Below are 13626 nucleotides of genomic sequence, written 5' to 3' on the forward strand. Positions count from 1 at the left end.
AGGACAGCACCCACATCGATGCCTCGCCTTACCTGAGAGACACCTGGATGACAGTTTATAGCTAGGCTGAGATTCAAACCAGGTTAGGTGACTCAGAGACGAGTGTGCATACCTTTAGGTCTGGGTCATCCTCATTCATAAGTGAAATGGTAGAACGATTTGCATGGAAAGGTGATGACACCCATGCAGGGATGTGCATCCAGTCTTTGCTGCTGGTGATGTCGATTCTTTCCCCAGCATTCGCTCCCTCCTCATGATGGCATCCACTCGATCCATCAACATTACAAAAGCTGAAGAGGACCAAGACCTACACAAGGTTTGTGATGACTGAGGATAACACGAGCAATTCCCGTCGATGGAATCCGTTGTCCTGGTGCAAGGACATTCGAGGCAACTCGTTCAAGCTTTCCTGTTTGCTCACTGACAGATGATCTTCCGCCCCCATCATTCATCATCATTCTGTCAGGTCAGTCAGATTTCTTGACTGCCACTGGTAACATGTAACCTAGTACTACCTGCCGCATGGTCGAGTAGTCGGCGACTAAAGCGACACCCTTCACTAGCTTTGCCAGTGGGGAGGGTGACTGTGACACCCTGCCAGGACTAAAAACAACACTTGCTAAAGGGCGGATGAGCTCGTTGAAGGAGCCAACGGCCATCCAGTAAGGAGATGGTGTCCCATCCGGAAAGACAGGTTTTTTAGGTTGTCGGTTGTTGACAGCAACTGCTCAGGTTGGTACTACCATTCTGACTTAGGAGCGTTAAAGTGGTGCCGGAACCATCTTACACTCTCCGTGTCAGGACATGTCATACGGACTTGTCAGGATTGCTGGTCTTACTTTCTGTCTCACTCAAACTATAGCTACTGGGCTTGCTCTAATATCTCTTTCTTGCAAACAAACAATATACACTTTTCTTACTCACTCCTCACTTCACATTCTCTCTTTTATTTTTCTTTCCTTTCATTTCCCTCAGACAGCTTGCAATGAAATATAAATATGATAAAGTCCAAAAAGTTAATGGCCCCTAGTTCCCGGTATTATGGGGTGCGAAGAATCTCCGTTGATCTGCCTGTCTCTGATGCCAACGAGAGGGAGGGGGCTCAGGTAGTAGTAGTAGTATCGGTCCCTCCCAAGACTCTTGCCTTTTGAACCAACGTGACTCTTTTTCAATTCATTTCACCAACATCCGTGGTCTTTCCTTGAATCTTTCCTCTGTTGAACATCATCAAGCAAGCTCCTCTCCTCATATCTCGCTTCTCACAGAGACCCGATTATCACGTGACCTTCATGTTAATTCTTACATTTCGAACTACAACCATCACTCACGATTCCCCTTCAAAGGAGGAGTCTGTGTCCACTCCAACATCAACACGCCTGCTGTCCACCTTGTGGACCTCGAATCTCCAAACTTTGATGTCATCTGGCTTAAGATTTGTCTCTCGCCCATCAATGTCTTCCTCTGTTTCACTTACTGCTCTCCCAATTCTACAAACTTTATAGCTTTCTTTGACTATCTTAACTCTTGCCATAACATCCAAACACCCTCAAGCAGAATTTCTCCATCTCGGAGACTTCAATGTACACCACAGGGAGTGATTGAAATCTTCCCACACGGATGGCTGGGGGGATTGAAGCTCTTACATTTTCCATGATTTGGAACAAATTATCACCCACCCTTCCCATATCCCAGATCGTCATGACCACACTACCAATACTTTGGATTTATTCTTCACTTCCAATCCGTTGCATTACAACTACACAATTTCACCTCCAATTGGTTCTTCTGACCACAATCTTGTGAACATCATTTTACTAACCACCACTTCTTCTCATCCGACTGCTCCGACGAAATGCCAGTCTTGGCATTTCAATAATGCTCACTGGACTGGTTTACGAAACCTCTTTTCTGACTTTTCCTGGAAAGACTACTGCCTCTCCTCGGGCGATGCCTCCATCTCTGCTGAACGTATATCTGAGGTTATTGATGAAGGAATGGAAGCTTGTATCTCCTTCTCTTTCAAATCCATCTCTCCGACAAATTATTGGTTCAATAATTCCTGCTCTGCGGCCATTCGTGCAAGGGATGCCACATATCGGACGTGGAATAACCCTTCTTCCTCCGACTCGCATTCAGCTTTCATATCCACCAGAAATCATTGCAAATATGTTATTCGTGAGGCGAAGCATTCCTTTATTCAAAACACGCGACAACCTCTCATCTTCTTCCACTAATAGATCTTTCTGGTCCTTAGCTAAAAGTATCTCCAACAACTTCTGTAACTCTACCTTTCCTTCGCTTTTCCGTTCCAATGATACTATCGCTGTCTCTTCAACCGATAAAGCAACTCTTTTTGTTTCTCTTTTCTCCTCTAACTCCACACTGGATGACTAACATTCCATCTCCCTCTGATGCTCCCCTCACTAATCCAATGTCCCTCCCTACAATCTCTTTTCATGCAGTCAAAAAAATACTCCTCTCTCTGGACAGAAGCAAGGCCTACGGGCAAGATGGCCCAAGGTGTCTTAAAGGGATGTGCTTCAGAACTTGTACCCATGCTTGCTCGCTTGTTTCGTTTTTGTTTAAAAACCCAAACTTTTCCTCTCACCTGTAAACATGCCTTAGTACAACCTATTTTAATGAAGGGTGATTGTTCAAACTCTACAAACTACCATCTTATTGCTCTGACTTCTACTGTTTCCAAAGTCTTTGAATGTTTTCTCAATTCCCATTTTATCAAGTATCTTGAATCTCACAATACTTTATCTGATCACCAATACGGTTTTCGCAAGGCAGGATCTACAGGTGATATCCTTTGTTACATTACGAATGTCTGGGGCTCTTCTTTGAGAGACTTTGGGGAATCCTTTGTTTGCCTTTGACAGAGTTTGGCATCGGGATCTGATATCCAAGCTTCCCTCTTTCGGCTTTCCTCCTTCACTCTGCTCTCTCATATCGAACTTTCTCTCCAATCGCTCTGTCTCCGTAATTGTTGATGGTTCAACATCTCCCCCACCCTTCCCTATCAACAGCGGTGTACTTCAGGGTTCCATTCTGTCCCCAACACTCTTCCTTCTTTTTATCAATGACCTTCTTTCTTCCACAAACAGTCAAATGTACTCATATATTGACGCCTCGACATTACATTCCTCCATCTCCATATCTTTCCTCACTCGATCTACATCTCGTTTCATCAGAACCACCTCTTTAAATTCGGATTTGGACAAGATCTCCCAGTGGGGAAAATGTAATCAAGTTAAGTTTAATGCTTCAAAAACTCAATCTGTCTCCTCTCTCACACCTGGTGTTGGCTTAATAGTTAGGGTGGTGGGCTTTGGATCCGAGGGTCCCGCGTTCAAATCCCGCTCAGCTGTTGAATTAATACCAGGTGGGGTTAACTCGGCCTGTCATCCTTACGAGGTCGGCAAAATGAGTGCCAGCTTGCTGGTATACTGTGTTGGAGTGGCAACCCATCCAGGATTGTGCCCAATCACCAAGGAGACTGCTGAAGCAGCACTAACGCTCTGCAAAGAGTATGGTCCCAATCTCCTCTCCTCTCTCTTTCTAAAACTCCCTTCAACTCTCCAATCTCCTTTGAAAGCTCTACAATTACACCATGTGATGCAATAAACCTACTAGGTATCACACTGACAGCAAGTTTATCCTGGAATCCAAACATTACACAAATAGCGAAGGCTGCCTCGAATAAATTAGGAGTCCTGTTCAGATGTCGAAGATTCTTCTCCTCTGAACAGTTGCTCCAACTCTATAAAGGATTTATTTGTCCTTGTATAAAGTACTGCGTTCACATCTGGGGAGGTTCTAGTTCCACATACTTACTGGACAGAATTTAAACCCAAAGTTATTTGACTTATCAACTCTCCCAATGTGACCTCAAAACTCGACTCACTCAAATTATGCCACATAGAAGGCTCTCTTCCTCTTTTCTATAAATATTACTTCAGTTTCTGCTCACGACAACTTGCTGCTTGTGTACCTCCACCATTAGCAAGACCAAGGAATACTCGACAAGCCACTACATCACATGATTATTGTGTGGCCATTGGCAACTCAAGGGTGGGCCATTACGATGTTTGTTTCTTCCCCCTCCACTGCCAAACTCTGGAACTCTTTACCTTCTCATGTCTTCCCAAACACTTATGACCTTCCCCTTTGCACAAAGCAGATTTTTTTTTACTTTCACAAAAACTTAGACTATTCTCTCTTTCCTTACTTTTCCATTCATGCAGTTCTATTATTTAAGGCTTGGCCTCGATGAGGACTATTTAGTCCGTGCCTGTAGCCGTCAACATAATGTTTTTTTTTGTTTTCTTTTACATCTATATACATATTTGTACCAAGTTTGATTTAAATCCCTTCAGCTGTTCTCAAATACCACATTTTTACCTGCCATGACCTTTGACCCCATAATCGAATCAGTTTATGTATATGTCATGACACATACTTGTACCAAATTTGACTTGGATCCCTTCAGTATCAAGTTTGGTCAAAATACAATCACTGGTTCACAAGTTCACGCAGTAACAGCATTTTTACCTAAACATGGCCTCTGACCTTTTGCCTCCAAAATCTAATCAATTCATCTTTACATCATTATACATACTTGTAGAAAGTTTGACTTCAATCCATTCAGCCGTTCTTAAATTATCATGGTAATGAAAACCTATCATGGACGCATGGTCAGACGGACAACCTAAAAACATAATGCCTCTGGTGACTTCGAAACAAAAGATCAAAAACATAGGGGCAAAACCCCTGGGCACTCACCTGGTCACGGCCGGATAAGAAGGAGGGAACCACTGGTAGGCAAAGATGACCCACAAAATATGTAACGGAGAAGAAAGTAAATACCTATGGATTTTTCTTTTTAATGTCGTGAACAAACCTTAGTCCATCACGGGTGATGAAGGTGGTGGTCAAGTTTCATCAGAATCGTGTGTGGTTTTGGAAAAGAAAGCAAATAATATTTTGGGGGGCAACCGCACCTTACACCCACTGAGACCCCAATTTTTCTACTGTCATGAACAAACTTTGGTACATACACGGTGATGAATGTTGTGGTAAAGTTTCATCAAAACCGCATATGTAATTTCAGAGGAGAAGTTGCAAGTATTTGCGGATGGACGGACGAAACGCCATCCCATAAACTCCCCGAACTACGTTCCAGTTGAGCTAACAAGACAAAGATTTGTACCATAACACACGAGATGTACTCATTACTTGCTTTATGGGTCCACATTGAATGATGCGAACAAGTAGTCTTTACACAAAGCAAGCAAGGTGACTCTCAAACCAAGAGATATATCAAAAGCTTTCATGACCTGATGGAGAGCATACACCCCCCAATCCTTTCGCAAAAATCCTGGATTCGTTCCTGGTAAGCCTCTGATTTATACTCATGAGGGTCTTGGTGAAGAGGTTTTGGAAACATCTCACACCGAGGTTGGAGTGGCGCAATGTCTCAGACTGTGACGTATAAATCAAGGAATGCAATTTAATTCAATAAAACCCACACACCTATCTAACTGCATGCAGTCACCACCAGTCTGCCCAAACACGGCTTTGCCCATCACATAATTCCCAACACAAACGCAACTTAACTGTCGCGTTAGCGGTTAGTGGGGATAAGCATTAATCACCAGTCTTGGTAATAGGTTAATGCGACGCTTTTGAAGCTTAAATAACCGACATTCCAGACTGGTGTATGGGCATGACAATCCAAACTCCAAAAAAAATAAAATAAAATAAAAAAATCCAAAAAAGTTGGGAGTTGTTTGCAACTGGAGTTTTCAAAGTGAAATAATCTTGCGCTGAAAGAAGAATGGAAATGCAGAAAGGTCAACGCACGTGTCTCAGTTTGATTTCATGCTGGTGAAGTGCTCTATGGATTTCAAAATCCAGACAGCCAATGAAGCATGCAGGCAAAACCCTCATCCCCAATACTCCCATCCAACTCTCACCCTGTTCTAATCTCATTCATATTTTTGTATCCCATACCCATACACCCATCCAAACACTTCCCCCCTCCGTTTATTGCCTTGTCTCCTTAAATCACCTGCCCACCTGCACAACTGCTCATGCACTGGCCTAATTCAACCAGCCTCAAACTCGGTTTTAGACTTTGTGATCCCTTTGGCCTTTGCTGGTGAAAAGAGCACTCAGCTTCATCTTTGTAATGAAACTTTTCATCAACGTGTTGCTTTCAGTGTTTTCACTCTCGATCGTAGTGCTCAAACACTGGGTGGGTGTAAAGGTGTGCAGGGCAAGCGATTTTTTTTCTAAAACGAATGGGTTTGTAAGAGCGCAAAACATTTCCATCTTCATGTTTACCACACAAAACACCCTCCGGAGATCTATAATGAAATGGTGCTCGGCTGGTTATTTACCACATAAGGTCAGGCTATGTACGGACGGCAGTGACATGATGAGATGAGATACAATGACGTCCAAGGAACCGGTTTTTTGAGATGGATCACCACAGGATGTCGGAAACAATGGCCGCCCCTCGCATTTAAATGCGTCTTCACGAGTTCCATTCCTCCGTCTGATCGATGCCCATCTTTAGGGCCGAATTAGGATGCACTGCAGAGTAACCGCGCGGACACCAACTTCATCTTGGCCTCAACGTTCAGGAGAATTTTTCTTTAATCTCAATAACTTTGGTGCACTTTTGATTTGATTAGCTGTGATTGGATATCCTACACCAAATGCATTATCTGAGAATGAGAGAAAGAAAACCATTTTTATTAGGCAGAGTAATAAAGCGAGAGATGTATTTCTGCACTGTCAAATTGTTGGAATTAAATTAAATTGTTCACCAAATAGCCGTTGTAATCCATGAAGCATAAGCTATATGACATGTAAACATTTAGCACGAGAGAGAAATAACCTGAAAATGCCTTTGTTAAGATGCAAAATGTACATTTCAGAAAAGCCATAAATAAAAACTCTAATGGGGGCGATATGATGAAGCATCCTGGTGAATCATAAGCAAGGGTTTAACCACAATATGGCCTGGGCATGTCTGATCCTCAACAAGATTCCAAAATCCTATTGAGAAATGGGGCTTGTCAACTGGTTCTTGGTCAGAGATGTCCTGCGATTCACATTCCAGAGCATGTGCTGCTCAAACTAGAGAATGTATGTGGGGTGTGGGGGAGAGTGAGGAGTGAAAAGCAGACAAGATTTGAGCACTGGAGTAAAAAAAAACAAAACAATTAAAAAAAAAATAAAAACAAAGCCATTAAACTCAGACAATAGGCTCATCTAGATCATATCCTCAGGGCTGACAGGATGGCCGAAAGGAACACACACTTGCCTTTAAAGCTGTCTAGCCTTGGTTCAAATCCCGACCCAGCTATAAACCGTCATCCCAGTGCTTCAAAGGCAGGGTGATGTATCAATGTGTGTGCCGTCCCTTGGATGGACATTAAACGAGCGTCCCATCTGCCAGCATTTGGTGGACATTAAAGATCCCAAGGTGTCCATTGCGAATAGGAGGTGAGCTCTCGCTGGCACGATGGCCAAATTACAAATTCCTCTCCGAACCTAAAGGGGGCACAGCTACAACGACAGGCAATGATGCTACTCCACAGCCTTGTGCTGCATACGAACGAAGAAGTCTTCGAGGCCACATAGGACTAGGCCCGTTTTGCATTCACACTATCACTGGCTGCCACAAAATAATACATCATACATAATTTTGTTTTTACATGCGACATCACAAACTTCTTAATTGATGCTGTACAAACTGGCCTGACCAGAGTGAAACTGATAACCATACTTGTGTGGTTGGTGGAGCTCCAAGATAAACTCTCTGCCTGCACAGACTCGGGAAAGTCCGCCATTTTACATCCTTCCTGCACAGAATCAAGAAGTGTGATTACATCACCCGTAATGATGCTGAATGGCTACTTGTATGCAGCCTGGTTTGGGCGTGATGGCCCTGGTATTTGAGTGGGTGACTCTTGCCACTAGTGGTTTTTTTTTCCATTGTTTGTAATCCCAGGACTACTTGATTGATAAAGCATGACGTTTTGGGGCAAGCAACCCCCCCCCCCCCAAAAAAAAAATTATGCCCAATTAATTCTGGGGCAAATTATCTATCGATATATTACTAAAACTCTCATCTTGTATGTATGTATGTTCCCGAAATACAGCCAAAACTGTACACAATAGTGCAAAATTTTTAGAGCCACCTTACTCACCATTCTCCTGCGGTGTGCAGTATCAAGTTTCGTTCAAATCGGGCAATGAAATAATTATTTAAAAAATCAATTCCCGATTCAGTCAAGTACTCTTCAGGAGAACTTGATCAATGCAAACAACCTCAGCAGTATAGTTCGCTGGAGCTATCTTTTTTTTCTTTCTTGAAATGATTTTTTTCATCAACCACTGTCACAACCCAACGGGTTCACGGGTCGTCTAGTACCTTATAAACCCAAGTACTGGCACCCCTCGCTATACGAACCTCACGGTCAATGAAAACAGTGCGTGGCATGAAAAAAATGTTTTCCCATCGACAGTGATATAAATTGAAGATGCGTTCCTGGGGGGCTGATTTTCAGGTTATGTACAGACCATACACAACCATATCTAACCTCACTAGATACAAAAAAGACACAAGTCAGGAAATCAATAAAGAACATCACAAAATGTATAATAAAATTAATACCTACCACAAATGCATTAAAATAGAAGAAAAATAAATGAGTACAGCACTGTACTCACCAATAATAGAAGAGATTTCATGTCGAGGCCTGGAGATGTGTGGGTGGAGGGCTAAAGTAATGGAGTGACGATACCTCTTACCATAAGTCCTTGACGGAGTAGATGCAGGTCGTTGTTCACTCATATTGTCGGGTTTGGGGAAGCTTTTCGAAAATTACTCTCAATTAAAGTCACTTGATACCATTCAATTATGATGTCAGGAGTACAGTACAGTGTGTAGATTAAATACGAAGCAGGGACGATGTGCAGATAAAAATATAACTGGAACGGCACTCTTGGACATCGTGACATCGCCAGATATACCTCCGCCCACATTATTACATCATTCTACATCCTTGTACCAAGTTTGATTTGAATCCATGAACCCAGATTCAAAATTATTAAATAATTCTGGCTGCCAGACCACCCGTCCGATCAGGTTGAAATTTAAAACATTTATTCCCCATGACTACCAGATCATAATTGTGACGTTTCACGTCGATTGATGAAGTGCTTAAAGAGTTATTTTTAAAAAAGATTTTCGTTCAATCCAACACGGCTGCCGGACCACGTGACCTCGTAATTACTGGGAAACACCCTGGTATCCCCAAGGCTTGGAGAACATGTGGGTGAAGTTTCCCCTCGGCCTGTCAAGCTGTTCTGGATGAGAAGGTTTTAAAAGTTTTATTCTTCAAAAAAAAATAATCATAGCTGCCAAACCATGTGACCTATGACATCAATGAGGGAGACCTTTTTGTTTCTCATGGAAAGGTGATCACATTGTTGTGGTTGAGGAAATTCGCAAACCACCATTCAGGTCCCGTAGGTGAGATATCTCTGTAAGTACATGTGTAGTTAGCCCAAACCCGTTGTTTAGAGGGAATAAATGTCATTCATTCGGGCTGCGACCATTTAAGATAGCCGTTTTTCTGTTCTATCTTTATTTTGAGCCAACCACGTCTCAACCGCCATCACACAACAACCACCAACCGCAACGCCGCTTCACAACAACAACAACGCCAACAGCCACGACCTTTACCGTCACAACTCGCTCTCGCAACCATCGCATCACCGCCATTCCAAGCGTCGCCATGGCCATCACCGCCACAATAAACCCTCCACCACCTTCACCTCTCCTTCTGCGGCCTTCCCCGCACCGCTTGTGGGCACCGATCCTGGACTCGTACAGGGCGCGCGCCGAGCAGCGGGTGCAAAAAACGGCCTTTCCGAGAAGTCGGATCAAGAATGATACACGCCCACTTCTGATCCGTCCAATCATTAAGCGCGGGGCGATTTGGCCCCGCCTCCAGGCGCGTCGGAGTAGAATCGATATATGCAAATTCGCGGATCAGGAATGATTCACGCCCACTTTTCCTCCGTCCAATGGGCGAGCGTGGCTCGGCCAACGAGCCCATCCTGATCTGGAAATCTGCATATTATATGGTTTCTCCTGCTCTACTATAAAGCGCCGAGCGCGGGGCGAATTGAGTCAGTTGAGAGTTTCTGTTTCGGGCTCGGGCGATTTGTGGCGGCGGCGAAGTGTGGCAGCAGCAGTCAAGACGGGTCTGGAGGAGAGTCGGTCTGTCGGGGTTCGGAGTCTGTCGGGGAGCTGCAGAGAGGAGAAGCCGGGAACGCGGTCGAGGGCGCAGTGGAGTTGCTCGTCGCCGGACCCAAGCAAGCTAGCTATCCTCTTTCCCCAGAGCATCAACAACCCCCCCCTGTTTCCCCCCCGCGCTGAGATAGTGCGAAAAGGGGGCACCATTCCTACCCCATTCCAGGCAGTGCCAGCGAGGCCCACGGAGGAGCGCAGAGTCGGGGCGCCGCCGCCATTTTGCGGCTCATCACAAGACGGGTAGGCTCTGCCCGGTCTCGCGCCCACAGACCACGTCTGCCCCCTTGTAGTTGAGGGTGGCCCCTTTTTCTTTTGCTTTTGAGTATATGTGTTGTCGGCGCCGTCTGTAAAGTAAAACTGTGTAAGTGTGGCCGTGTGCTCGCGTAGTCGGTAGTAGATCTGCATTGTGTTTCTTTTGTTGCAATTGCTTTTGGTGCATAATTGTTGTAATTGTATATGTGTGCTTTCAGTTTGCCGCGGAATAAATGTGAATTATGTTGAACTGTTTTTCCCGTTTCGCTTCGTCTTTTCTTTAATTGAATCTCCATCTTACTTCACGTAAAGGGTTGGTAGGGGCTAAATACGCCCGACAATTAATCGGAACCGTCGAGGTTGACGATAACACCGCTCGGTTATCCCGATAGTACGGAACGGGTCGCTTAAAGTGGCCCGTGTCCGAAGTCGACCTGGGGCGAGGTGCGATCGCCCGGTCTACCCTCCGTGTGGGTACTTAGGTAGGTCGAATTTGGCGAACAACCCTATCCCACGCGGGGGGCCGATTGGCACGATCGTGGTGAGGCCGAAAGGCCCACCCGTGACTAGTTGCCGGCGTTAGTCTGAGAGGGTCACGACGGAATTGTCCGTCCGGTGGGCGACGTGCCGCGATTCGAGTTACGTGGCCGCTCGCACGCCGGCGGGCGCGAATTCGCAACAATATCTATAAAGTTTCAACTCAATCTGCTCAGCCGTTTCGGAGAGGAATTTTGAATGTTTTTGTGTAAAAAAATTATGGCTGCTGAATCATGTGACCGACGACGTCAATTTTTTCCCCCCATACAATTTAGCCCCAGAATACACTTGTTGTATTCCTCATGTTCCCCACCCCATCCCTCTCCCTTCCACAGATCTCCTAATGTCTCTGTTCCCCACTGTTTTGTCCTTCCCACTCCCGCCCCTCGTCTCATGCCCCCCCTTGCTGTGCGTTGTGTGTTCGCTCTCACACGAGCCTTGTCAAGGTATACAACCCCCCCCCCCCCAAAAACCCCCCAGAATGAACAGGCTATTCGCATTGCCCAGCACTTTTGTTTTTTTTCCAAAAGCAATCACGAAAGGTGCTTCCAATCCTTCCATACATTCTGGTGCCGACTGGAACATCCTATCAGATGAGCACGTATGAAACACGATTAATTGGCATGTTTTTATTAACAATAAAAATACAATCTTCTCAACATGGAACTTATTCTCATGAAATCATTGCTCAGCATCAAAACCTTTCAAATAAAATCAGTGTAAAAAATAAACACTTAATCAGAGCTCCACACAATGTACCTTCAGATGATGAAACGCTTCTTTGGGACTCCAGGAGTCACTCTTCCCTGGAGAGTTCTCTCTGGTCAATGGACTGCGATGGGAAAATTTCCGACGAAGTGCTGAAGTGATAAGAGCCACTGGGTCATCAGTGTTGGGCGTTGCCGGTCTGCGTCGCATCGGAGTCCCTCCGGGAGACCTGTACAATTGGTGCTCGTCAGTTTCATGCTTATTGCTAATAGTCTCTGTATGAGCTTTTGTGTACCTTAAGGGACAAAGACTAAAGTTCTGAGAACACTGAGCACACGTTGCGTCAAAGATAACAAGGTAATGAAGAAATATGTAATGATCGATGTAGGAATGCCCTTTTGCTTTTATGAGTGGTACTTTTGCTTTCAAAGCCTCATAGGTAGTTCAAGAGGGAGGGGGGAGGGGGAGGGAGGAAAAGATAGAGATTAGGGTTGGGAGGAGGGGCAGCAAAGATGGGACACAATTGGAAGGGGAGGTTGAGGCACTGGAGGTGGGGGGGGGGGTTAGAAAATAATTAGATTACAGAATTAGAAAAGAGAATTCTGAATGAAAAAATAAAAAAAGAGAGAGGAGCTTGAGAACATCGATTGATTGACTGTGTGCTCTGCCTGAAGCAGTTTCTTGGCATGGGTGATACTGGGTGGTTTGCCATTGCCTTCAAAGCAGTTAGGGCATGAATTTGTAATTTGTTCAGGGTGCCGGCGATAGCTCGCCGACAATTCACAAAGGACACCGTGAGATCTTTAACGTCCACCAACTAATGTTGGCAGATGAGAAAAATGGTGTGAAAAAAAAACATTGTGCAGACATTTAACGTGTGTACCTCTCGGCCGTCCGGCCAGCCCCTTGAGAAGATCTGGATATGGAAAGTATTTTCTTTTCAATCGATTAAAACAGTAAGAAGAAATTTTGAAAGAACAAATGAGGAATAAAGACAGCTGCATTAAAATGGAGTTGAGGCACAATAGACTGGTCAGAAATCTGATAAATGTGCTTCTATAAAATGCTGGAGGCATTTTTGGGGAAAAGTTGACAAACCACTTTTTTTTATCATAATTTGGGTGTGCTGAGTCCATTTTTGCTGTCTGTCACCCTCTCCTGTGACTCTAAATGCCTCAAAATGGCCAAAAACAAAATGGCTGCCAAAGATGCTATTTTACTGTATTTTTTGCATACCTCCCTAAATTAAATACAAAGTTGAGTACTCTCCTCATTCAAAATGCATCATGATGTACAAAGTTAAACTCAAATATGCAAAATACTGTTATTAGTTTCTTCACATCGGTTTATGGTGTCCATATTGAATTTCAAGATGGCTGTCATTGTTAATCGGTATATTGCCTATATAGGAAATATTTGTAGGCACATTCATATGATGACAAACAGTGAATTATATTAGGTACAAGCATTTAAGCAGTGCTGGGGCTCATGATTGCCAGTAAGAAATTCAAAGCATTTTACACTGAAACCTGTTCTTTAATAGTCATGCTTGAAGAGGTAATTACATACTAAAATTGTCGACATTCACCATAATAACATATACCATCCCATTGAATGTCAAGAACTTACTGGTAGTACAGAATGCTACTTTATATTTTGTCTGTTTTGTTTTGTCCTGTATACCATCTATGAAATATTTAGTCATATATCATACATGTGATGTTATTTTTACCACTCATGCTAAATAAACTCCAAACGAAGGTTCTGGAATAACTGACTGTATTGTC

The 13626-nt window shown here is 44.0% G+C and overlaps 1 protein-coding gene across 5 annotated transcripts in view; it reads right to left on the minus strand.

Moving 5' to 3' along the window:
- Nucleotides 1–6744: 6744 nt before the first annotated feature.
- LOC147034437 (mitochondrial fission regulator 1-like) overlaps nucleotides 6745–13626 on the minus strand; it is a 29054-nt gene continuing 22172 nt past the window's right edge. For 4 of the 5 annotated variants that reach the window (XM_085883316.1, XM_085883311.1, XM_085883306.1 and 1 more), the window contains exons 7-8: nucleotides 11891–12068; nucleotides 6745–7152 (exon numbers count right to left, since the gene is read on the minus strand). In XM_085883316.1, coding sequence (XP_085739442.1) covers nucleotides 7072–7152; nucleotides 11891–12068 — 259 coding nt within the window. In that variant the 3' untranslated portion in view covers nucleotides 6745–7071. Of the gene's footprint in view, nucleotides 7153–7804; nucleotides 7881–11890; nucleotides 12069–13626 lie in introns of all 5 variants that reach the window. The other variant, XM_085883297.1, reaches the window with a different exon arrangement.

Source organism: Eptatretus burgeri, chromosome 1 (assembly GCF_056783735.1).
Source record: "Eptatretus burgeri isolate ZD-2024b chromosome 1, Ebu_testis_v1, whole genome shotgun sequence".
Lineage (NCBI taxonomy): Eukaryota > Metazoa > Chordata > Myxini > Myxiniformes > Myxinidae > Eptatretus > Eptatretus burgeri.